Below are 27,708 nucleotides of genomic sequence, written 5' to 3'. Positions count from 1 at the left end.
TGGGTTTTGCTCTCTGCCTCTCTCTCTGCCCCTCCTCCACTTGCGCTCTCTCTCTCTCTATCTCAAAATAAATAAACTTAAAAAAATGGACTCTTATATAGATCTTGAAAGAAACCTTTTTCTCTCTCTGAAGCAGATCACTGCCAACCTCATGACCTCATACATTACCTAAGTATTTAAATGTCAGTTTAGCTAAAGTGGCAAAAATGGGTCAATACTAGATAGCACTCTGACTCAACCGGCCAGGTTGTTAGGCAAATTATTGCAAACTTTATTCAGGAATCACACCTGATAAGGATATAAATAAGGGATAAAAAAGAGTCATGGAGGAAGCAGGAAATACATAGGGAAGAAAATAGTAATTCAGTAACTTTTTTAAGATAACAAAGATGTGTTGAAAGAAATCTCCAGTGACAAAAAGAAGCGTGCTCCAGTCAATAAACCTTCTTCCACAACCACTGTCTTCACCCCTATGTTGCCAGGCCAGCTGCTCTGGCTAGAAAAGGGCCATAGCAGCCATGGAAGTTCCTGGGGATGAGACTCTGGTCTAAACTGGCACAGCCACATTTGAGCCCCTGGTCCTCAGACACACCCAGCTTTAGGCCACCAGCACAAGTATGCATCTAACACAGGCCCGGTAAATCTCTCATTATAAGTGTGGGGGGGGGGGCTGGGCAAACAGCTAGTTTCCTACATTTCATTCAGTATTCAGTATCCCAAGCTATTTCTTATAGCAACTCTTTTGAATATCCCATGTTGTTCAGAAATGCATTATAAAGTTAGGCACAAGAGCTGAGAAGATCAAAATTATAAGCAAGTTCACCTTCATCTCTTGAGTTTTTCAAAATTAGTTTCCGAAGTGAAGAGTTTCTAGGCTCAATTTCTCTGGGTCAATTAGCATCATTTATCACAGCTTCGCTTATCCCTTGACTTCTAAAAATAAACAAATGCATGCATGCACACACCTATACATGTACATATGGAGGATAAATGAAAATCAAGCAGTTTCCTAAGATGGTCTCTTCTATTCACAGACATATTAATTACTATCACCTCATATCTGGATTCCAACATTTTTTAATTTTAAATTTTTATTATTTTTTTTTTTTGAGAGAGAGAGAGAGAGAGAGAGAGAGAGAGAGAGAGAGATGGAGTGCATGAGTGGGGGAGAGGGGCAGAAGAAGAGGAAGAGAGAATCCCAAGCAGGCTCCACTCTCAGCGTGGAGCCTGATGCGGGGCTCGATGCCAGAACCCTGAGATCATGATCTCAGCTGAAATCAAGAGTCAGACACTACACTGTGAAGCAGCCAACTCTTAATTTTGACTCAGGTCATGATCTCAGTTTGTGAGATCGAGCACCCCACAGGGCTCTGAGCTGACAGCACAGAACCTGCCTGGGATTCTCTCTCCCTCTCTTTCTGCCCCTCTTCCACTCAGGCTCACTCACTCTCTCTCTCTCTCTTTCAAAATAAATAAATAAACATAAAAAAAAAGTCAGACACCCAACCCACTGAGCCACCCAGTAGCCCCTGGATTATAATTTTAATGAAAGCCAATCCTTAGGTCAGGCTTGCTTTTGGAAACATTGCTTTAGAACTTTAAAATACAAACCAGAATAAGTAAACAAAAGTTTAAATAATAACTACCTGTATAAATAACCATTAAGCAAAACAATGTATATGTTGGTGACAAAAGTGACCTAAAAATTAAAAATCTTGAATTTGAGCTAAGTTCTTCAGAGCTGTATGACTTTGGACCAGTTATACCAAATGAAGGGGTATTAACTTCTAAAGTCCTTTTCACCACTTAAAATTCTGTGAATTTTTAACGTTGGACTTACTCAATCATGAGGCAAAGACAATAAGATAATGAAAATAATAAAACCCATGTTTTAAGCAGTCCCCAAAAGAAACACTTCCAAAATTATGAACTGCTGGTCTGCAATGCATGCAAAACTGCCATGTGCAAAGTGCCTCGGTCCTCTCTTCCTCCCCCGCCCTCTTCCCCTTAGATTCTGACAAGGCTAGGCCACCATGCCTTCTTGATGTTACCATTAGTGGTCCATAGCTGGGAACCAACTAATGCAACTGCCTTTTCCTCACCATATACTTTCTTTCCCCTCAAAGGATTATAAATACACACACAGGTCTACCACACTTTCTTTGCTTTTACTTCTCATGCTGTACTAAATTCTATCTTGAGTAACCATACTGTAGTTTGGTTGTCTTTCCAGAACCCATCCTTCTATCTGCTGATAAATAATGGTTTGATCCACCGTGCCCCCATCAGTCCATGTGACCTGAGTGGGGATCTAGAGCTGAACCCAGAATCCTAGTGGATTAAGCCAATCAGTGTACTTGCCTCCCCTCAGTTGGAGCCTTAAATCAGGGGGCTGGATACGTGATTGCTGAATCTGATCAGAGTGAACCTCAGGGCCTTTGCAGGTGCAACCACCACATAAAGCACACATTTTCCAAACACACGTGAACCAAAAATCTTGCAGTATGGGAGCCGCCAAAGCTACCGTGCCTCTAAATGGAGCTTAAGAATGAAGCTCCTGGAGTGCCCCAGAACTAAGCTGAGCAGGCAGAAAGGGATCATACCCCAGTGGAGTTATGTGAACTCTACATCAAGCTTCAGCTGAATCGTCAGGAGAGAAAATAAATTCTGCTTGTATCCGGTCTCGGTCGCCTTTTCTGCCAACAAGCAACCAAAAAAATGTTTACCTGCTACAGACATGTAAATATTCAATAATGAATTTGGGTTCTACAAGTTCCTCACACACCTGAGGCAAGTTATGACATAACCTCTCTAGTCCTCAGTTCACAAAGCGGAGAGGATTCCTATCTTAAAGGATTATCATGAGGATTTAAATTCATGGGAAACATTGATCATAAGGCCTGGCAGGTCGTAGGCACTCAGTACACGGCTGCTTTTATTGTTTTTGCAAGAGCTCCTCTCCCATGTGTGCGAGAATAAATTAACCTAATTACTGCTGACAAGAATCAAAGTAGAAGTAGCACAAAAGGAAAGCTCTAGAATGTGTAGTAAATTTAGAAAATATAACAAGTCAAAATCTGCAGACTCTAAAGCTCTTTAAGGTGTCTAGAAGTACCTTTCAGAGTTTCTCTCCATCACTAAGCTGCACTCTAGCACTGATCTATCTGGAATTAAGCCTCTTCCGTTAAACACCAGTGTCTAGAATAAGTACATGTGGAAATCATTGATTTGTAGTTTATTTATTAATTCAGCAACCATATTCTTTGTATTTCGAACAACACAGGTTAAGAGACTTTCACTTACAGTATCAAACATGCAGAGAATTCTGTTGTGTGTTGCCCCAAACTCCAGCTCCCAATATCATAACACAACCAACTATTATGGGTTAATATTAATTTATATTTCTTGGTTTTCATTAGTCTCTGCCATAACCATGTCATTATGCCAGTATTGTCTAAATCACTAGTGAATGGCAAAAACAAATACAGCAGTGGTGATTTAATCAGAGACTTCACTGTTAAAACAGCCAGCCAAAGTAGACACGTTTAGAATAGCAAACGGATAACAAAACACACTTATAGGCTCATTAATAAGAAGGCAATTAGGTCTTCTGGGAAAATTCATTTTCTAAAAGAATGCTAAAGCAAGCTATAAAATGCAAGTAAAATTGTGTTTTGACATGAATACTATACACTGTCTATTACATCATAATTTTTCTCTTGAGAAAACTGACAAGAATCTGTTCTTAAATATGAGCACAAAAGATAGTAAAAAGAACACCAGTTATATTTAATGCATTCTATCTAATTCTCATTCATTACATTTGACTGTCCTTAAATGAGCTCCTTATTACAAAGATCTTTAAATTACACGTAGAAGCAAAAGATAAATATAAAACAAGAAACTGCTGCTAGTAATATCAGAGGGAATATCATTTCCTGTATCAACATATCAGTGTGCTAAATAAAAATTATTGGCATAGGGGTGCCTGGGTGGCTCAGTTGTTTAAGCGTCCAACTTCGCTCAGGTCATGATCTCACAGTCCGTGAGTTCGAGCCCTGCGTCGGGCTCTGTGCTGACAGCTTGCAACCTGGAGCCTGCTTCGGATTCTGTGTCTCCATCTCTCTCTGCCCCTCACCCGCTCACACTCTGTCTCTCAAACATAAATAAACATTAAAAAAAAATTTTTTTTTAATTATTGGCAGATATCACGTTTGGTCCCTCGATAATATCCTTACCTTTAAATATGTTCATAGCCAAAACTATTTATATTTAGCCTTGTTTTATTCTCTTATGAAAATATTTCTTTCAAAACTGTTTGAGTATTCTTTTTAAAAAGTGAATACTACTGCTGTTTTGATGTGTCTGCGGCGTTAAATTAAGTAAATACTGATCAGAAATATAATTCCAGGGAAATAGGGAAATGTGTTTCACATTGTAATTAATCCCTTCACAATACTCTTAGTATTCTACAGGAAAGTGCATGTGACAAATCTTTTCAAGATGAGCTTTCTTTGGCCTAAAGCAGTATTTCTCAAAATTCAATGTTCAAGCAAATCACCTGGGGGTTTCATTAAAATGCAGATTCTGAGTCAGTTGTTCTGAGAAGGGCTCTAATAAGTGACTCCAAGGCTGATGTCGCTGGTCCCTGGACCACAATTCAAGCAGCAAAATTCTAGGGCACCTTGGAGCTGATGAATCCAATGACCATGAAGCATTCAGTCATCAACCCCTGGGTAGGCTGTGAAGCCACCAGAAAGACTTCCTCTCTACTCTTGAATTTGCTGAATGATCCAAGGAGAATCATATCAAGGAGCTGTGGCCAGTATGTCACTTAAGCAGCTGCGTGGTCACCCCACCCCCCAACAAAGATTAGGGGAATCTCTGTAGCTGGTCAGCTGCTACTCTGGATGGGGTTTGGAGAATCAGCCTAAAAGCAGCTGGTTAAGGAACAGGCTGACTGGGAAGGGTTTATATAAATAGATACCAATCTGAAGGAAGATTTATTATTTCTTCATTAAAAGTATAGTACAAGTATATATATTATATACTCCATAGTTCACGTGTCCATGTCAGTGTTTTCATCTATGAAATAGGCAAAATAATTATCTATTTGCAATACTCTTTCCAAAATATAAGTACAGGAGTTGGATTCCATCTGTAGATGTCCTTAGCTTCCTTCTCACCTGAACCTTTGGACGATGAAATTCTATCATTGTTAAGATGTGTGTGTGTGTGTGTGTGTGTGTGTGTGTGTGTGTGTGACATACACAAAACACGTACTTCTATCTTTCAGCCTTCCCAACAAATTAATGCAGTCACTCACCTAGACACTCTTTTATTTGGCCTTAATTCTGAGTTCCTCTTACAAAGGTAATTCCTAGAATGACTACCTGCAGAAAAATTCAGCCAGCACTGCCTTGTTCATCGTGTTTAGTAACAGAGCTCTACAATCATATAAAGTGGAAACACAGATTATTTCACTCAGGACTACTTAATTTGCTCCTAAAACAATTGTAAGTGACAAAATAAGCCACTTGTAATTTTTAATGGATTATCAACACACAGAGGAGAAAGCCAAAAACCCCAAGCAGAGTTAAGTGGTGATATGGCAATGTTCCCCGACTGGATCAATGCGGTCCTTCCATCCCAGGCCCAGTGTTTTCCCAGAACCTCGACACTCTGCAAAACCTCACAAAACCAAGTTGAATTATGTATGTTCAAGCTTTTTTTAATGTTTATTTATTTTTGAAAGAGAGAGAGACAGAGACAGAGCACAAGCAGAGGAGGAGCAGAGAGAGGGAGACACAGAATCCAAAGCAGGCTCCAGCCTTGAGATCATGACCTGAGCTTAACCGACTGAGCCACCCAGGTGCCCCTATTCAAGTTTTTATTACTAAAATATTAACTACAAAAGAATTTCCATAAGAATACTTCAGGAAAATAAACATACTTCTCACAACACAATCTTCACGGAACTAATAAAAACTTTTATGTGGAACTAAGTTTCTTTAAGAACACTGTTCATAAGAACACATTTCTAGTAAGATGGAGTTTGAAGTCTGTAAACTATCTACCTCCAGAATTCTGATATCAAACATTCAAACATATTTTCTTCATTTTCCACAGCATAGCTGTATGTAACTTATCTCACGTATGTCAAAATAACAGGCAATAAGGTGCTCAAGTGTGCTCTATCCCCATTTACAAAAAGGAACTTAAAGTCTCTCTTCCATTCAGAGATATATAAGCACAAACACTGTGACATTAAAATACCATTTCATGAAAAAATAAAATATCATTTCATGGATGTACATACAAGTTTATTTCTGGCTTCAGTTAAAATTAAAATTATCCTGATGGACAGACTGACTTACCTCGTTGTCAAATCCCAGTTTAACACATCATGAACTGGTAAGATATCATTGTCAAGATACCACTGTTCAGTAACTATGACAAACAGCATGAGTTTTGGTGAAAACACAAGTCATGTTCAAAAGCAAGTATAACCTTTTTAGGCAAAGAGAAACACACTTGATAAAGGAACACAAAACAAATACATATGATCAAAGGGTAAAGTCTGAGAGGAATACACAGAGGGAAATTTTTACATCCACAGAATAAGAAATGAATGTGTTTGGACAAAGGCAAAGGCTGATTCCAATAAACAAATCAAAAATAAGGCTTCCCCCCCCTCTTTAGAAAATTAAAGATCAAACACACACACACACACACACACACACACACACACACACACACACACACACAATCCTAGTGTTCTTTGTTTTGTCTTTAAGAACAATCTGTAAACTCTCTTGATGTTTCCTGCTCTGAGTCGTGCAGTATTCCTCTTCCTGCTCTCCATGAAGAGCAAGCAGAGGAAATGGGAACAGCACAGGGCAGATGAGGACAGCATTTTCCATGCCTCTGAGAAGTACATCCATATTTAGCATGATTTACACTGTCTTTAATACCACCTTGAGCAGACCTAGATCACTGCACTTCAAAAGTATTAGCAGGCAACAACACAGTTTCTCTCTATAGGACCATATCACGTGAATCAAATGTTTTTTTTTGAAGGCCACAAAAATGTGTTGTAAACCATCATTGGTAGAAACGTGAGATTTGGTGGGAAAATTGGCGTTTGCTCTGGGTACTGGTTGAGTCACATTTCCAGTTTTTAAGAACAGGTCCAGCACCACAAGATATTCAGTGAGAACAAAAAGGCTGTGATTTTGTGTGTGTGCATTTTGTGTGGGCTTTGTTATTGCTAAAGAGGAGTGGGAAGGAGGGTGGGAGAGGGGAAGAGTGGCAGAGGGGTTGACATAGTTTTCAAATTCGCATTTATGAATACAAAGAGAAGAGCTGTCAGCAGCACACGTGCCAAAGCCCAAATAGCAGCCAGACCTGCCTCTTCCCGACTGGGTAGGCCAGACACAAAACGACATCTTGCAATCTAGGAAAATCAGCAGAGTCAGATATATGGACAACAGTAAGAGAAAAACCAGTCCTGGAACTGTCCAGTTACGTATCATTACTAGCGTTAGAATTTAAAGTTTCAATGAATTGAGGGACGAGGAAATCAACAAGCAAACCTTAAGACAAACTGTTTCTGATGTATTTTCATAGTAGGTAGTAAGTACAAAAGACATTAACTCTACATACAGAGACATCAAGGAGTCAGACAACAGGAAAGTGTCATTGTTTAGATGAGTTGCAAGGTCCTATGGGATCAAGTGAGTGTGCGCTTACAGCGTGACATGTCAGGAACTGTATGCTAGGTGAAGTCAGGATCTTGAGCTGCATTTCCAGGTTCACATCATACTAGAGACACAATAGTCCCTCTCTAGGTCACTGATAAGACTGCATCTAAAACCATGCATATTTTTTCTCCTTACTGAGATGAAAAAGCTGAATAACCAAGAGTTGAACAAACAGCTAAATGAATGGACTAAAAATATAGTTCTTCTGTTGGTAGAATACTAGAAATGTTAATGACCCTTCCACAAGAAGCTCAAGCAACAATTTACAAGAGGTAAGCAAAAAAAAAAAAAAAGGATAATTTGTCTCACTGTGCTGATAAAATTATAGTCTGGCCAAACTAGCATGTTTATGTTTAATAAAGATTAAAATGAATGACCAGCGAGGGAAACACATACACATGCTCCTAAATTGTCACACACAGTGTGGCAAGGACACACACATACTGTCCTCACTCGGCGAGTGTGGGAGCGAGCAAAGGTGACTCATGTCAAGGTACTTACCCACCTTAATGTATGATGACTACACCCCCAGAGAACTGCATAATGCTTTACAACTTACGGTGTCCGTTCACATAAATTATTTCATACCATCCTCATAAAAACCAGGTGGAAAGGTTAGGACAGGTATTATTATCCCCATTTTATAGATGAGAAAGCTGAGCTTCCAGGTGACTTCATCTGTGACTTGTTTTGTCAGTCATCTGAGTCCTAGTACAGAAAACTTTCTCCTATTATAATATCAAGAGATAACAGTGACACAACCCAGTGAATAAATGTCAGTGCATCTTTGTGCTTCTATGCCTCAGTTTCCCCAGCTATGCCGCTGGTATCGTTTTAAGTGAAAGTAACGTAAGTTGATATTCATAGGCTGTTCTGGTTTTAAAGAGGTTCACCATGCAGCATTTTTACACTTTAATTCCAAAAACTAAGAAAAAAATCACAGTCATGAAAAAATATTCTTAAATTTGCGGTTTAAACAAAGCACACTGGATGAGTATATGACATATCCAATAATCCTTATTCTTTCAAAATTTGCTTTTGACACTTACTACATTAGGAGCCACATGATAATATCTAAAAGTGGTAAATTGGCCTTAATGGATGTGATTTAAAAGATTTATTTAAAAGGTTATTTAAAAATTCTTAACATATATTTGTTTTAGACTTTTAAAGCATTTTGTTGAAATTCCTTAAAAGAAATAAAAGTGCATTATTTAAAGTAGAATATAAGGGGAAAAAAACAGCAAGAAAGAATACAGCTCCAATGTCTGAATCTATGTATTTGCAACAAATCTGACTACCATAAAATCTGAGGGCAGCAGAATACCACATGGCTTAGGAAAGCCAAAACATGAAAATCTTTACAAGACAAACTTTTAATTCATGGAGAAAAAGGCATATTCACAATCTGACTTTAAGCAGGGGGAATAAAAAGCATTCATTTCTGGGCATCTATGTAAATCATGAATGACAAAATTTTTAAGGCGCAGTCCTGCAAGAATTGCATTTATCAGGACTGCACATTCTGTTTTTTACATGTAAAACATAAAGTCAAATGTTTTACGTTGTCACTAAAGCAAAGTCAGGCATACTTAGTTAAATTACTTAGAACTGGATGCCAACAAATGCAATTGTTCATTAGAGATAGCTAAACTCCAGGTATCAGAAAAGCTCATCTACACATTCTGTTAAGAGGAAATTTAATATTTACTAAAGGGTAAATAACATTGGAAAAGGCAAAAATAAAAGTTTCTTTATTGCTGAAAATTTGTCCATCAGCTGTTGAGACATTAATGGTTGCAACTCTTGAATACATGTAAGTTTAATCATGCAACTGGTAGGATTCAAACTTTCAATTAACAAACTACATGCCTTTTGAAGCGTAGGCTCTCAGTGCAGTGACAAACACTGTGCAGAAATCAATACCCACTCTAACTTGCCTGCATATAATGACTTACATCAAGCACGGTTCCGATACCAACCGGCATTGTATGTCAGAGACGCATGCAGTAGAAATGCTTACTCCAGAAAGAATTAAATTAAGCCATCGGATCATTCATTGCATAGATCTGTTGCACTGCATACATCACCGATATACACAGCTTTTCCTCTACACGCTGCATTTCATAATCTGCCTCAGTGCTGTTGTCCAACTCCTTTTACAGAGTTCCACAGAAGGGGAGAGGGGATGGGAGGGAAATCAACATCCCTCCGGATGAAAACACTCTGAGTTTATTTCCGGGAAACAGGACAGCCACAACAACCGACAAGTGCAAAGTAAGTTCGTTCTCGTTCTCCGCGTCCTGCGGCCTCAGCCAAGAGCGCGGCTGTCACTTCCCCGGTCTTCTCCATCACCCCTCGGCCACCAGTGCATCTCCATCTGCACCGCGAACCAGGGCAGCACTTGGGCTTGCCAGCCGAGCCGAGCTGGGCGGACTGGCGAGAAAAGTTGTCAGGACTGGCGAGAGGCAGACAAGCGCCCGGGAGCCCGCTCCCGAGTATGCACCTGGTGAAACTTCAGAGCCCCCAGAGGAGAAACCGAAAGAAGCAACCAAGGAAAGATAATAAAACTGGAAGGGTACAGAGTACAGGGCTGGGAGAGACGGGGTTTCGCGGACTTCTCTAAGTGGCTTTACCAAGAACCCCAAGAGCCAACCTGCAAGACCGCACCACATCCCTCCCTTTGGGCTCTCCCAGCTGGCGGCGGTCGTTGATAGCCCCCATCATTCAGGCGGGCTCCGGGGGTCACCGCGCCAGCTTCGCGGTGCTCCGCCGGAGGAGCGGACTGCCACCGCCCGGGGTCAAGCTTCCCCGGCTCGGCGCCCAGACCGCGCTGCGCAGGACGGCTCTGTGTGGATCCTTAGAATCATATTTCAAAACATCTTAACAGGCTCCGCCAACACACACACGGAACCTACTCCACGCAGTGCCCTAACCCACAGGGCAAAACCGGGAGCAGCCAACACCGGGGGAGGAGAAGGGGACTGGGGGAGGGACAGGGAAGTAGTTAGACAATAGTCAAGGGAGGTTATTCCCAGGACAAAAAGCACCTGGCAAAGCGCGCCGAGGTCAGTCCCTTCCAGTCTCCACATTTCTGACAATGGCTTCCCGGGGACATTTTTTTTTTTTTTTTTTTTTAATGCTCCAGAGGCAGACAGCAACAAGCCCGCACCACGAGCAACAGAGTAGCCGTCCCCAGAGTCGTAACTACTTTTTCCTTCTCTCTTCCCCAGCGCGGTAAGCGTGCGCTGGGCGCCGAGGCTACCAGTTTAAAATCAAGGTCTCCCCGCGCTCCCGGACAGCCCTGCCAGCCCCGGGCCGGAGCGAGCCTCCGAGAGGAACAATGGGGTGCGGAGATGAAAGTTACCTGCGCCAAGTGGCGCCCAGCCCGGTGCCCCGCGTCCTACCTAGCACAAACTCTGGGGACATCTTTCCCTCTGCCTTGTGCCGCTCCCCCCCCCCTCCACCCGACTCCCCGGCCGCGTAAGCTTCCCGCGAATCCTTGCCCCCGGCCCCGGCAAGGAGCCGGCTCCAGCCCCCGCGAGCCCCGGGCCGGAGGCGTTCGTCGGGACTCCGGACAGCCCCCACCCCCTCCCCCAGCCGCCCGAGCCACTCACCTGCGGAGAACTGGCCTTGGGCCGACCCCAGGGGAGACCAAGGGGAGAGGAGCAAGAGCGGCACAAAAACAGGCAGCGCCGCCGCCGCCGTATCCATGTCGACTTTGGGAGAAGTTTCAAGCAGCTTTGCAAAGAGCTGCCGGGGGTGGATCGCAGCGAAACCCACGGCCGAGGTGCCGGCCGGGCCTCGCGCGGTGAGGGCGGGAAGTCCACGGCAGCCCGCCGGCACTTTTGCCTTCTTCGCGGTGCCCAAACTACCGCTGGGGCGCAAGCGTCGCCCGCGTCGCCGGCCGGCCGCGGCGGCAGCTCTCCATGCTCGGCGGAGGCTGCTCCTGTTAGTCAAGAGTTACTTTGCTCGGGGAGGGACGGGGGCGGAGCCGGGGGTGACGTCGCCCCGCGGGCTCCGGGAGCTTCGGAGGAATGCAGGCTCGGGCGCGGCGCCGCCGCCTCCTGCCGGAGAGTCGCGCGCCAGCCCCGGCCGCGCGCCCCGCGCCTCCCGCCGCCTTTGTTCGCCGCCCGCCGCCGCTCGGGGGAGCGGGCGGGAAAGGGGATCTGCGCCGTTGGCTGCCCAGTTCCAGAAATCGGAGTTTGCGAGGCGACTGTTTGGTAAGCAGTGTGGCCGGACCACAGAGGACGGGCGCAGAGAAAGCCCGGCCGCCCGGACAGGGGCGTCTTGGGTTTCTGTCCCTGCGGTGCAGGTTCCACCGGAGCGGTTGCCGGTAGGAAGAAGCGGGAGTGGAGAAGCGCCCTAAGGAAACACCCACCTGCATTGAAAACTCCCTGTTCCTTATTCTTGTAATAAGGAATAAGACACCTGACCCCACCCCCAGGAAACTTGTCCCTTATTATGTAAAAATAAAACTTGAAGCCAATAAACGTTCGGTAACTTTCCAGTGTGAACAGCTGGCGTGTCTCCTTTCTGGTTTATTTGTCATTTTCCGAATGTTTGGATTTACTCTCTGCTTCGCTGACTTTGCTTGTGGTTCTGAAACCTTCCGGCCTCTTTCCACGTCTTCCCTCAGGAAGAGCCTAAGAACTGCATCAGCGCTCATTATCCCTTCCTTTCGCATAGGTCTGCTGGAGTAGAAAAGGGCTGCAGCTTTGTTTTTAATATCTAATAGGTACTTAAGACATAAGTATTTAACAAAAGGACTTTACACCGACAATGAAAACAGCAACGGATGATTTCATCCGGAGGAAAATGATGCTATATTATGACAGTAAAGTATTTTACAGTTTGCTGGTTCTTCAACAGCTTGAAGTGGTTTCACCATATGCCACACTTAACTTGCTTCTGCGAAAAGACTATATAGTGCACACTTTATTCCTTTTTGTAAAATATCAAGTAAAATAGATGCAGTCACAATTGAATACACATTTTTATTAAGAATTTTAATGTGGTAGATACAATTCTTGGAACAATAGGATCTATTGATTGACATCTGTCAGGTACTCAGATATCTTTAGCCTTTGTAAATAAGACATTGTGAAATTCAACTTAACATTCATATAATTTATTTACCAAGTCATACATTCCTCCTTTCTACAAATGAAATATATGCTATTAGTGCTATTAGTGACCAAGTTTATGATACAACCGGAAATACATATACATATATACACATATAAAATCAGGAAGAAAAAGACTTTTTAAAATTTTTGTTTAGAATAGAAGCTTGATTAAACAGAATTTGGAGTTTTCTGACTGGCTGATTAGCACACTGACTATCCCAACACCTGTCAATTCAATTCAGCACAATAAAATTCATTCTTCCTTAGGGTGCAAAGAACCTTTTTTTTTTTTTTTTTCAACTCACTAACCTATAAGTGCTCTCACATCACTGTTCCTATTTCTTTGAGGAACATTCCTAAATCCTAGGTAACAAAAAACTGAAAGACATACATTTTCTTTTTGAAGGACTAAGGAGACCTTTGTAAAATTTAGCAGGAATATGCTTCAGGAAAACCAAACAAAAACCCACCACCCATATACTAATTCATCTATTCTTCTATAAAGAAAGAAAGATGAAGGAAGTTCATGACTTGGTAGATTGGTTTAAACACACAAAATGTGGGGCGCCTGGGTGACTCAGTCGGTTAAGCAGCCGACTTTGGCTCAGGTCATGATCTCTCGGTCCGTGAGTTCGAGCCCCGCGTCAGGCTCTGTGTTGACAGCTCAGAGCCTGGAGCCTGTTTCAGATTCTGTGTCTCCCTCTCTCTGACCCTCCCCCGTTCATGCTCTGTCTCTCTGTCTCAAAAATAAATACACGTTAAAAAACATAAACACACAAAATGCTTGTTTAAAAAATTAACATATGGTGTGAGGGGTTAGGGTTATCCACACTGTTCTTACCTTGGGTATTCCTTGGGTCAACTGATAGAAGATTCATTTCACTTTAACAATGCTGGAAGTAATAACAGTAATATTTACAGAGCACTTACAATGTGCTAGGCCCTGACTTAAGTAAGATATGCAACATCTCACTGAGGTCAGACAACAATCCTTTGACGTCAGTACAATTATCACTCCCATTTGACAAATCAGGGAACAGGATTAGAGATTAAGTAATTTGGTCATCAGCACAAATGCGAGTGAAAAGTGGGTAAGGGGAAACAAAGAAATGCAAGAAAATTCTCAAAAGGAATCAGCAAACCAGCAAGAATGACTTCTCACTAAAAGTCAAAGGCGTAAAACAAAACTTTTAGACAAGAAAATAAGTCCTTTTGTCAGTTGTCATGGATGCTGGCCATAATAACTAATGCTGGCCAGAGTGCATTGAAATCCTTTGAGTAGAGTATGTTTGTCTTCCACATAGTATTTAGCAAGTATTTGGAACTTAGTAGATCTCCATTTATTTAGAAAAATGAATGAATGTATCAATCAATCCATAGAAGTATAAATCTGGTATAACTTACAAAATAATAGTCAACATACATTAAAAATCACTAAAATGTTCTTATTCCTCAATCTACTAGCTATTCTAAGGAAATAACCCAAAATATGGAAAATGTTATATACACAAAGATATTTGTCATTTTCAAAGGGGAAAAGTGGAAAAAATATAAATGTCCAACAATAGGCAGATTCATGAGCATTATCTAAATACAATTATCTCATGGCCACTAGAAACTGAAACTTATAAAAACAAGAGCAAGTTGCAACATGGGAAAACTAAGAAATAACAAAGACTTAAAAAAAACCATACACCATAATATTGATATAATTAGTAGATATAGAAAAAAAATTATAATTGCCCTTTCCTACCATTTGAGGTATATATGAGAGTGTATCTTTTAAAGAGATTTGTATTCTGATTGCAGATTTGCCACATAGTAACTCCACTCATGAATTTAGATCTGTGTTGGAGAAAATATTTTCTGTGGAATCCCAGTTTTACCAAAATTTCATGAGTATGACTGGAAAATAAGTTCTGCAAATCAAATAAGCTAGGAGAACACTGAATTGAGAAAGGTAAGTAGGTTCCTTTCCTATAACAGTCTTCTTTACTATATAACTCTTTTTTCCATGGTTATCAATATGGTACTATGCACTATGAATCTGGAGTGGGGGCAGGGGGACAAGAATGCAATGGTTCTCAAAGTTTTGGACCACAGAACTCTTTAATAAAGAAGTATTTCTGGGGTTCCAGGGTGGCTCAGTCAGTTAAGCATCTGACTTCAGCTCAGGTCATGATTTTGAGGTTCATGAGTTCGAGCCCTGCATGGGGCTCTGTGCTGACAGCTCAGAGCCTGGAGCCTGCTTCAGATTCTGTGTCTCCCTCTATCTCTGCCCCTCCCCTGCTTGCTCTCACGCTCTCTCTCTCTCTCAAAAATAAATAAACATTAAAAAAAAATTTTAAAGAAGTATCACTCATAATTAGCATTTCAGGGGACAGAGTTGGGGAAGCACTGCTATATCTCTATATCTCCATTTCCTTCATATGAAAATGAGGCTAATCATTCAGATTTTCAGATGACTAAATGAAATACACTTGACTCAAACAATGTGAGGGTTAGGGTCACTGACTCCAGCACAATCAAAAAGCCTCATGTTACTTTGACTCTCACAAAACTTAACTAACAATAGCATATTGTTGGCCAGAAACCCCTGGATAACATAAACAGTTGGTTAACATATATTCTGTATGTTATATGTATTATATACTGTATTCTTACAGAAAAGCTAGAGAAAAAATGTTGAGAAAATCATAAGAGGAAATACATTTACAGTAAACTGCACTGTATTTATTGAAAAATATCTGCATATAAGTGGACCCATGTGGTTCGAATCCGTGTTGTTCAAGGCTCAACTGTATATGTTTTTAATATAGATTTTTAATATAGATGCAGTAGGCATAAACATGAAATAGTCTGGATGATAATAGTTGCTGAGTAAACATTGTTTTCTTTCTCTTGTTCCAGTGAAGGATTATGCACAAATCTGTACCCAGCAGAAGCAAAGTTTTTATTTACCCAGTGACAGACCAAGAGTACCCAAAGCCTATGTTTATAAGCAATTAGATAACATTATCAGCTTGTTAATAATAACTAATTGCTTACATATGCTTTTCATTTTGCAATGCCTATCCACCCACATGATCTCAATCTATCCTCAATCTATCCAACCTATGAAGTAGCCAGGGCAGGTAGGATAATTACCTGACAGAGAAAACCAAAGTTTAGAGGGATTAAAATACTTGGCCAAGGTTTGGCAATGATCAATAGCAGAGCTCTCTTTGACCTGGATATTCTGACTGCAAATCTCATTCCCACCCTCCCGCCAATGCCTATGTACTTAACTCTCATCTCTAAAAAGATTCATCTGAGTTAGGAGAAAAATCCTCAATGCCAAGTCACCAGACCAAAACTCTTGGGCTAGCAGGTGGCAGTGAGGCTCTATTTTCTCTTTGCAAAGAGTAAAAAGAAAAAGAAAAAGAAAATAAAGCATTTTCTTAATATAATATTCTTGCCTGGGTATGTATATATCCAGGAAGGGAGGGGCAGGGAATTTCTGACAATAAAGCCCTTGAGCAGAGCAGAGCCTTCCAGAAAAGGAAAAAAAAGTATTATGTCTTTGAAAACTGTTGTTCTGAGTGGGTGTTGGGTCTTCCACTGTAGGGCAAAGCCCAATTGCTCCCTGGAGTAGTGCTGGGACCTGGCCAGTTACTACTTAGGTCTTGACATCAGAACATCCAGGAACAAATTGAATAGTGATGGCTGTGTGCCTAAGTCTCTAAGGAAATTCTTCTCTCTATATGTTCTTAGGTAATTTTGGATCAAATGGAAACAAATGCACTGTATTCAAAACCAGAGTTATTTTGTGAGTCCCTTGAACCCTTTAAAATATCCATAACGGGGGATTAGTTCAGAAACACTAGTCAAGAAAATGCATGCTCCAAAGGTTTTATCCAGGGAAGAAAAAAAAATTTTTTTTGAGTAGCTTGAGAGCTCGGTGTTGCCAATTTGGAAGAGCAATTTGCCTACAGCTGGATATAATTAACAAGCATGGGTCAAAAAGGAAGCCAATCATAAAAGTGTGAATTGGATTGAGGTGGAGGGATGGGGACAGTGACAGTCAACTTCCAGAACTGGTGTATTCTGACTTCAGAGTCTCTCCTCATTTTCAAAAAGCCTAGTCTAATGATGTTAATAAAAGATTGAACTCAGAGGGAAAAAAATTAGGGTCTTCATAGTACCCTAGTGTGTGTTTGATAAATTAGCTTTTCTGGAACACTATAGGGTGCCTTAGCCACCCTTTATACTAGCAAGTAATTTCCATGCTGAACAAAAAAAAAAAAGAAAAGAAAAGGAAGGAAAAAGTTGCGTTTTTTTTCCTGGCTCACTAGAGGGAAAAAAGGTATAAAGGTGCAAGTAATATAGCATCCCATTGAATACTATTTGAATTCTTCTGGTCTGAATGGACCAATTATCCTGAGGTATTTTTTTTTGTTTATTTGTTATTTTAGCAAAACCAGGAAAGGGGATAACTCTTACAACTAATTAAATTCATCATGTATTCAATAATACATTTTGCAGGGTTAAGAGCTCATATGCAAAGCTGCAGCCTGAGGAGAATTAACACAGCTGAATGAGAAATTCTCTAATGATTGTGCTCCTTCCTTCCTCCCACTTATTTCTGAAGGGGGTTGGGGGCTGGCTTCACATATGGAACCCTGTGGATCTTGCCATCTTTCTTCTCTGCTTATTCTGATCTTGAGACAGAATGAAATAGAATTCTGAACACACAATGTGGTACTTCCAAGACTCTGGAGATTTTTCTAATCCTCCAAATGTTCTCCAATAAAATCTTCCCTTTACACTGTTGGTGCTGCCACAGCATTCATAACCAGAGGAAGTCTGACAAGAAAATGAACCATTAAAACCTACACACAAACATAGGGGCTCATTTCAGGGCTGACGTCCTCTTTAAAGCAAAGCAAAGAATTCATTTTGTCATTTGCAAGCATTTATTAAGTGTACAATACAGTACTAGTTACTCGATGGGGGATATAGGGGAATTAGTAGTTTACATTTGAATTTAACAGACAAAAAAATAAGAGACAACACACCATATGTAGCATGTGTGTGTAATATATATGTACAATTGTGTGTGTAATAATACACATGCACACACACACACACACACACACACACACACATTTCCTAAATGTGAAAGAAAAGAAAACAAAGTTTTAGTTCATGGTGAATGAAGTACAGTTGGAGGGAATAGCTTTTTGGAGATGACTAGTTTGGAGCTACACCTTGAAGAAAGTGATGGTTGTGGGACCCCTGGAGGACTCAGTCAGTGGAGCATGCAACTCTTGATCTTAGGGTTGTGAATTCTAGCCCCACATTGAGGGTAGAGACTGTGAAAAAAAAAAAAGTGATGGTTGTGACTGGCAAAAAAGTTCCTGATGCATAAACCACTTTTTGGAGCTTGAACATACTCAAACTGGCTTTCTGTGAAGTAGGGTGCTCTTGAAAACTGACCAAAATGCGTCTCTCATTGGCTGTTGTACCTGTCTGTCCTTGAGATGAGTTCTTATTTTATTGTTGAATGCTTTCAAATCACCTAAGAAGTCTTGTTGGAAGATACCTAAAATACAGATTTCTTATAACATCAGTTTATATGTTTTTAAAGCTTCCTAACTGTCTAAACTGCATAGGCCCACAAAAGAGATCATTAAGAAATAGACTTACAAGCCCAGTAGAGTATTAAAATTACATGCAGTTTCTTTGGAGCCATAATGAAATAGTCAATTAGCTCTTTTACTTGTTGACAACTACAGCTGATATAAACTAATGGTCCATTGATCTCAGCAAAAAGTCAAAAAATGACAAGCAACAATTATCTGGGGAAAGAATCAGAGGCTGAGATAGGTCTAAACCTAGTTGTTGCTGTTTTTTTTTTTAATCTTTTAATGTTTTTTTGTATTATTGAGAGAGAGAGAGAGGGAGAGAGAGAGACAGAGCACGAGCAGCGGAGGGGCAGAGAGAGGGAGAGGGAGACACAGAATCTGAAGCAGGCTCCAGGCTCTGAGCTGTCAGCACAGAGCCTGATGGGGCTCAAACCCAGGAACTATGAGATCATGACCCTGGCTGAAGTCAGACACGTAACTGAGGCACCCACATGCCCCCACATCTAAACCTAGTTTTATTTCTGTTTCTTCATGTGAAATGGTCATAAATAACTATTTTGTATAAACTTTAGAGAAGCTTGTTGGACAAGGAGAGTGTACATAAGAAATAATATTAGATAATTAAAAAAAACACTTTACATGGGGTAGTAGGAAGAAAAATGGCAACGTCCTATTCTCCACAAAAATATCCATGTCCCTGGAACCTATGAATATGTGAATATGTTCCCTTGTGTGGCTAAAAAGACCTGAGGCTATGATGAAGTTAAGGATGTTGTCAGGTAAATTTATCCTGGAATATCTAGGTGGGCTCAATGTCATCCACAGGGTCCTTTTAAGAGAAAGGCAAAAGAGTAAGAGAGATGTAAGGGTGGAAGCAGAAATCAGAACGCAGAGAAAATGCTACACTGCTAGCTTTGGAGATAGAGGAGGGGGGCCATGAGCAAGTGGTTTCTAGAAGCTCGGAAAGTCGAGTGAATAGATTCTCCACCTTGATTTTAGTCCAGTGAAAAACATTCAGACTTATGACCTCCAGACTGTAAGGTAATAAATATGAGTAGTTTGAAGCCACTAAGTTTGCAATCATTTGTTACAGCAGCAATAGGAAGCTGATACACATGGGTTATCTTCATTTGATCCTTAAAGCGATTATACTCATCTAACATGCTCAAGTGGAAAATGAAAAAACTGATACTTGAATAGATTAAGCAATCTGCTTAAGTAAGAGGTGAAACTAAAGAGCAAATTCAGGCCCTCTGCCTCCAGAGTCTGCAGTGATGAGAAGTATGCTATTTCAAAACACTTATTTTGAATGACAAGCATATATTGAATTACCACACAAAAGCAAATTGTGGTAGAAAATTTATAAAATTTTTAAATGTATTTGAAAATTTCTCTCTTCTATATTTGCAATGAATACATTTCTTAGCATTCTGCTACAATTCCTTTGCTATAAATGCTAGCAATCACATTCTATTCTGATATAATCATACTATTTAATCAGAGAAACACATAAACTGGGAGATAGCCTTTGTCAGTAGTTATTTAGAAGATTAACCATCATTTACATTTGGTATATTTCCTGTCATAGCAATTATTATGTTGTCTTCTATAGATCATATGCCATTGAAGGGCTGAAACTATATTCCTCTATCTTCTACAAGGCTCATGCTCGTGTCCCCCCACGCATTTGCTTAAATCTTTTACATGTGAATCTGCTGGTCATTACTTCTGGGGATCATTGCCTCCTTAGGAATCAAACTTAAATTGGTGCACAGGTTGTCATTCTAATTCCCTGAAAGTTAAGGATTATGTATTGTTTGTCATTGTATCCCTGCCCGTAAAATAGTTAATGTTATATAGCTGTTCAAATAATGACAGTTCAGAGATGGATGAGTGGATGGATAGATGGATGAAAAGATGGATGGTCTTTTCATGGATAGTCAAGTGGTTAAATAGTCTGGGAGGAGAAGGGAGAAGGTACAGAATTTTGAGACAATGAAAGAACAAGTCCCAGGAGAGATAGCTTAAAAAAAAAACACAGACACAGAATAAAGTAAGAAAATCTTAACTTCTATGGCATTTGAAGTTAAAAGTATCATTCTGATACAAGATATTGAAGACCATTTTTTCCTTTATTACATTTCTATTTTTTTGTTTATAGCTGCAATATTGATCAAGAATGCCAACTTAGTTTAAACTTTTATGTTCTTTTTGCTGATGAAATATTTTATTTTAGGCATAACAAATAGCCGTCAGCATCACTTATTTGCACACAGAGATACTGAAGGTTTATATTCACAACTCATTTTTTGATACGTAGAATTCAATTTCTATTGCAGCAGTGAAATCTGTGAGTCTAATCCAGGGTATCTTGGATAAAATGAGATTGCACTCTGAAACACTTTAAGACTATATTTTTTTATGTAGACTCCACACCCAAACTGGAGTTTGAACTCACCACCCTGATATCAAGAGTTGTATGCTCCACTGAACAAGCCAGCCAGCCATGAACCCCCAGTTTAGGGCTGCTTACATCATCACAGATCTGAGAGTTTGGGGGTTTATCCTTCCTAGATAGGTTGAAGAAAGGGAAGCTAAGTCCATACCTCTTATTTGAAATGTTGTCTTTTAATCATAGGATACTTTAGTAAATAAATAGTGATCAGGTTGATAGCCTAGGATCCAATTACTGGTTATAAACCCTTCATTCAGTGGTTTGGCTGAGACATCTCTTCTGCCGGCCTGCCCCACACAACCTAATTTTTTTCTTTATTTACTTAATAAATACTCACTGTGTACTTCACAGTACCGGGTACCATTCCACGTGCTGCCTATACAGCAAGGTACAAAATATGCAAAAAAAAATCTCTGCCCCGTGTTTACACTCTAGCTGAGAAAGATTAAATAGACAAATAAATAAAACATTTGTTATAATTAATATTGCAATATCTGAAAAATATCAGAAAAAAGAGACTTTTATTTTATTTTGCTTTTGAAACCAAATTTTGGCTGAACACAGGAAAAGAATGTATGGTTAATAGACAAGAAAAAAGTTTTTTCTAAACCACGTGTACTTGTATTTCGTAACAAATTGTAGGCCACCTGGGTGGCTCAGTAGGTTGGGGGTCCGACTTCAGCTCAGGTCATGATCTCACAGCTGGTGGGTTCAGACCCTGCGTTGGGCTCTGGGCTGACAGCTCAGAGCCTGGAGTCTGCTTCAGATTCTGTGTATGTCTCTCTCTCTGCCCCTCCCACACTCACACTCTGTCTCTCCCTCACTCAAAAATAAATAAACATTACAAAATATAAAAAAAGAAAAGAAAAGAAAAATTGTGTAGCTATAGCGGTTTTCTTTTTTTACTTTGGCTGCTAGGAAACACAGAACTAAATTTGCAGTAATGTTTAGTAATTGTGTACAGTTTGCTGGTCTACCTCTCTGTATACTAAATTCTGCTTGTCTTATTTTACAAGTCTTCCCTGTTTTCCTTTCACCTTGACTTCTTTACTCATTTATATTTTAATGTACTGGTTTCATTTTTGTAAACTAAGAGCTAAGTCTACGACTAAATAGGCAAATCATCGATCAATCAATCGATCAATCTATCCCAGGAGAATGACTACTTAAATTTTGTGGATTCACAGAATAGATCAAGAGGTTCTACCTTCCTGCTTCTTAAATCCTTTTAGATGAAAAATGCCAAGTCACAGAGAGGTAGGGTGTCTTATCTAAGATTTGTAGTGCGTCCTTAAAGCATGTGCTAATTAACCACTTGTCAGGGTGAAATGGGAATAAGGATGGCTTCTGCCTTATGAAAGGCTATGGTTAAAATGTAATTTATGGTTGTGCATCTTTAAATCAAAGAATGCTACTAGCTTTTAAGTTTCTATCTCCTCTATGTGACATTCTGCCAGTTATCCTTGAATTTTGGAGAGAGAAAGAGATTAAGATGGCCCACCAGGTCCTCCAAATTCTTAACAAAACTGTCAAGAAAAATAAATCTTGGTACAGAATCTATAAATCTTAGCAAATGGACATGTTTGAGGAGACTAGGTAAGACATTAGAAGTGCCTTTAAATTATTGCAACCTATTCCTGCATTAAAAAAAATTATGTGATTCAGATCTAAAGGTATGGTTTCTCAAGAAGAAAAATGACACCTGAGTTAGGAAGTGACAAGACCCGTCACAGAGCTATTTTGTCCAGTAGTAATACAGCTGCTGATCAGTTTACTAAGGAGCCCAAGGGCAGATTAATTATTTAGCAGTGGAATAAATTGAAAAGTTGGCCCTAACTACTTCAATCAAAATTGAAACACCAGACTCTGCAAAACTCTCAGCAATAATCACAGAAAATGCAAGTGAATTTGAAACTAGGTTTTGCAATTGTTCTATCATCACCATCTCCTTTTTCTTCCCCTTGAACCCTCAGCCTCCATTTCCCCCACTACAGCCCATCCAATTACCTCCACTCCTTTAATCCATATGCCCACTTCTTGTTAACCAATACCTTCCTGATATGGCCATTCCTCACTGCATCTTGCCCTCTCTCCTTCCCTCTCCCTTCCTTCCTATTTTTAATGCTCTGTACTGGGCATTTAGGGGAACAGAGATGGGACACAAGGTCCATACATCTAACAGCTTAAGTTACCATCTAATGTTGAGCATGGGGGTAGGGAGAACGACATGGGAAAAACAAAATAGAAATAAAGGCAAATATGATAGGCACAATTAAGGTACAAACAACCTGCTGGAAAAAAAACAGATGAAGAAGCAATTAATTTCTGTCATTTTTCTAGCAAGGATGGGTGACAAATATCTTTACTCTGTGTACTCCCCTCCCATCTGTCTCTCTCACTTCTAATGGGGACAATTTGGGATCTGAGTTGTCAGTTTCTGCTACTGAAATGTGAAACTGGAGGATGAAATTTATTCTGATGTCAACCACCGAAGAAGCTGTATTTAACTTAATATAGTGAAAGAGTAGTTTGGTGGCCAAATCTCTACGAGCGACGACAGTCTGAGGTCCCTGTTGCCAGTGTCTGCTTTAGGACCCCCAATGCCAGTTGCTTTCAGTCATGTTTTCTCATCTCTCCCTGTCTCCCCCAACCTCTCAATGCCTTCCTAGGATTATCCAGTGTTTTGCTTTTGCTTTCTCACTAGTTCCTTGTACCAGACTATTCTAGCTGCTGTACCCTTCGAGTACAGAGTAGGCTTTATACCAGGATGACCTTGATTGCCTATATGTTATGAATTTCAGGGCACTCAGGGTACTCTTTAGAGTCACTTTGTGTAAAATTCCATCATTCCATGTGTCTTATCAAATACTCAAATATTTTTTGTGGGGGTGGAGCAGAAGGTCTATGCGTCATTTGTACATCCGTTGGAATTATTTCAAACATCTAGTAGAGCTGAGCTACTTTCAGACCCGAACTCACTCATTCAGATACTATCTATTTAGCATCTTCTTACAGGTTAACTGGTTACAAAAATGAGTAAGGCCTGTCAGTGTCACATGCTGGTTGGGGAAAGAAACCACCTTGATTTAAATAAGTGATAGTTATTAGGAAGAGGAACCACTGACACCGCCTTGGGAATTGGGTAAAAGCTTCAGAGAGAGGACCACAGATTTGAGGTAAATCTTGAAGTTTAAGTTGGAGTTGGCCAGAGCTAGGGAAGGAGGGGGAAACATTGGAATTATGAATACTTTGAAATGGGGAGGCTTTGGGTGAAGGCCAGGATAGAGACTTGAAGCAGCCAGGAATAGCATACGACACTGTGGGTAGGGGAGAAGAGATTCAGAATCTTGGAGAAAATGCCAGAAGGGAGAAGGGAATAGGGGAAGATTATAAGACAGTCTGTGACTATTTTAGACTTTTACCATTGAGAGTTTGTTTTAAGAGGCAAAGAAACAAGGCAGCTGGGATTACATTAGTAGGATAATTTGGAAGGAATTCGAATATGAATAATGGAACTGACAGTACATGAATCGTCAACACTCCTTGTAATCACCCTTCTCCTAGTCACCTAAGATCTGCATTGTTTATTACACAGAAATATGTTGAAAAGCACCTGGTTCTATCATCAACTAACTGCTTGCAAGTACCCTAAACTCCCAGGAATCCATTTCTTCATATTTCACAGGAAAGTATGGGAAAAGATGATCCTTAAGATCTCTTTTTTAGTCCTAAAGGCTATCTTTATTTTTAGGTCTTGGAATTATTGTGCTGTGTATAGCACTATCTAAATAGACACAATCTCCTCCTACCAGGAGCATGAGCGTTACCAGAACTTTGGCACCAAAGAACTCAGGGTTTTATTATTTTAAGTTTTAAAAATAACTGTTTCCTCATTACAAAAATAACACAGAAAAATTCAAAAGAAGAACTTTATAAAACATTACAACTCCTACCCATTTGGGCACAACCATGGTTAATACTTAGTATATAGCCTTCCTAAGAATACTATTATTTCCATATCAAATTAATAGTAGTGAATTATTCTCTACTAGAAAAAGCTGTGGGTTTGCTTCTTCCAGAGCCAAGAGATTTTGACACAAAAAAACTATTGAGCATTTCATGGGGCTCGACAAATCCAGGCAGATTTTGTTCTCCCTAAAAAGTCACTCAACATACATTAAGTAAAAGCTAAAAGAATTACAACTCAATACAAATGTCTTCCCTGTGATTACGGATTAATGATGCTCCTTTAAAGTCCTTTCCGGGAATACACTCAAACACAAACAGGTGTGATTTATGGTGCACATACCATGTGTCAGGGACTATACAAAGTACTATGTGCTACTTTTAAACCTCATAATAATACTCTAGGGCAGCTATTTTGATCCCAGTTTTACAGATAAGATTAGAGAACCCTGAATAGATTCATTGACTTCATTATGGCCACATTGCTGGTAAAGAACTGACCCAAGATTTAGACTCAAAACTTCCTGGTGCAAATGTCATCTTCTGACCACAATACCAACATTCACCAGGTTGTCATTCAAATTATACTAGTGTCCAGTGAGATAATAAGAGTGTTGCATGAAAAAAGGTCTTATTGTCAACTATGTTTGGAAAACATCACACTATAGGAAAGAAACATATTTAACTTAACTCTTAGTTTCTTTTTTTTTTAACATTTTTATTTATTTTTGAGGAAAAGAAACAGAGAGAGAGAATGAGAGAGAGAGGTGGGGGGTGGGGGTACAGAGGTTCTGAAGCAGGCTCTGTGCTGAGAGCAGAGGGCCTGATGTGGGGCTCAAACTCATGAACCACGACATCATGACCTGAGCCAAAGTCAGACGCTTGACTGGCTGTGCCACCGAGGTGCCCCTTAACTCTTAGTTTCTTAATCTTATTTGGGCCATCTAGGTTTTTCCCTATTTAGTACAATTTAAACAACTTTTGCCCATTAGGAACAGTTCATCTAAGTTCAGAGAACCCTTGACCAATAGAGTATACAAATACCAAAAATCATTATTTCCTCTATAATCTCAAGTACAAACAGAAAATGATTTATCATAACATTAATAAAGCTTACTCTCTAAACCCCTTTGCATGGACCCCTTCCAAAACCCTGGGAAGTCCCTAACAATATGTTCATGTAATCATGAGCTTTTTGTGAAATTTGCAGAAAAAAGATATCATATCTGCTATTGGTTAAGACATTGTCTTTTTTGGGGTGCCTGGGTGGCTTAGTGGGTCAAACGTCCGACTCTTGATTTTGGCTCAAGTTACGATCTCAGGGTTCGTGGGATCAAGCCCCGTGTCTGGCTCTGCACTGACAGAGCAGAGCCTGCTTGGGATTCTCACTGTTTCTCCCCTGCTCACATTCTGTCTCAAAATAAATAAATAAACATTAAAAAAATGTATCTCTTTTCTTTTCAGCTTGTCTTGGGCCATGTTTTGCCCTGCTGAGTGATATTGGAGGAGTGGTAGACTTTTTGGTATTCAGTTAACTGGATAAGTTCAGAAGTGTCCCCTGTCAGGGACGTTCAGCAATGTCTGGGAACATTTTTGGGTATCACAGCCGGGGTGGGGAGTGGGACAGAGGCCAGGGAGGCTGCCAAACACCTGGAATTCACAGAATGACCTCCCTCCCATCAACAAAAATTGATTGGGCTCAAAATGTCAATAGTGCCAACACTGAGAAATCCTGGTTTAGTGGAATAAATTTTTGTGGTTTGCAATTACTTCCATGTATAGTTAAGTTATTCCTGGTTGTCCTGCTATAGAAGTGGCTTTCATGAATATTTGTGCTGATTACCATGGGGTCATAACATGGAAATAGAAGATAGAGATTGTATATGAACTGGCTCTACAGTAATGGATACTACAAGTATTATCAGTGGTGGAGGAGAAAAGAGAGTTGGAAATTTATGGATCCAGATGCTAGTCTGAGATAATTTTTTTCATATATTTAACACTTAAAGGTAAGAGGAGGATCTCCACTCAAAACAGAAGTCCTCTTCTGTTAGGAATATACACAATAATGCAACATGTATAATTATAGATGCAGCATACATTTTTTTCTTTTTGGTGACAATTATGCACAATGGAATTTATAGAACTCCTCAGATCATAGGGCACATGCCTAAAGAAGTACTAAAAACATTCTGTATGTCTTTTTAAAACTTTTTTTTTTTTAATGTTTATTATTTTTGAGAGAGAGAGGGAGACACAGAGCTCGAGAGGGGAAGGTCCAGAGAGAGGGAAACACAGAATCCGAAGCAGGCTCCCGGCTCTGAGCTGTCAGCACAGAGCCTGATACAGAGCTCGAACTCACAGACTGCAAGATCATGACCCAAGCCGAAGTCGGACACCCAACTGACTGAGCCACCCAGGCAGGCACCCCTATGTATGTCTGTTTTAAAGTCACCTATTTTTAATGCATGCCAACATAGGGGGCATCTTGGCATGACATTACCAACCATGAATTATGAGGTGGAAATAAAGTTTTCTAAATCAACATTAATTTAAAACTCACTTGATCTACCAGGCTAGAAGACAGATTAGGTTATCTTTTCATTACACTTATAGAACATATAGGAAAAAATAAAGAAAATATAGGAATTGTCATATAAAGAGGTGCTTGGGGGGAGAGTTAAAGTTAGGCAGTAATTAATAATAAGGTTATATTTTCCTTGGATTTTTGTGCTTTATTTTAGTTGTCAGCTTTTTAATATATAACT

The 27,708-nt window shown here is 40.1% G+C and overlaps 1 protein-coding gene across 12 annotated transcripts in view; it reads right to left on the bottom strand.

The window, feature by feature from the left end:
- The window catches only part of PTPRK (protein tyrosine phosphatase receptor type K), a 557,535-nt gene extending 545,830 nt beyond the window's left edge, over positions 1-11,705 (bottom strand). For 5 of the 12 annotated variants that reach the window (XM_053904507.1, XM_053904509.1, XM_053904508.1 and 2 more), the window contains exon 1: positions 11,381-11,701. In XM_053904507.1, coding sequence (XP_053760482.1) covers positions 11,381-11,477 — 97 coding nt within the window. In that variant the 5' untranslated portion in view covers positions 11,478-11,701. Of the gene's footprint in view, positions 1-11,380 lie in introns of all 12 variants that reach the window. The other 7 variants (XM_053904504.1, XM_053904506.1, XM_053904505.1 and 4 more) reach the window with 3 other exon arrangements.
- Positions 11,706-27,708: the final 16,003 nt, after the last annotated feature.

The sequence above is a fragment of the Panthera pardus genome, unplaced genomic scaffold (genome assembly GCF_024362965.1).
Source record: "Panthera pardus isolate Hobbes unplaced genomic scaffold, ASM2436296v1 HiC_scaffold_17, whole genome shotgun sequence".
Taxonomy (NCBI): Eukaryota; Metazoa; Chordata; class Mammalia; order Carnivora; family Felidae; genus Panthera; species Panthera pardus.
This window is presented reverse-complemented; position numbering and strand designations above follow the sequence as displayed.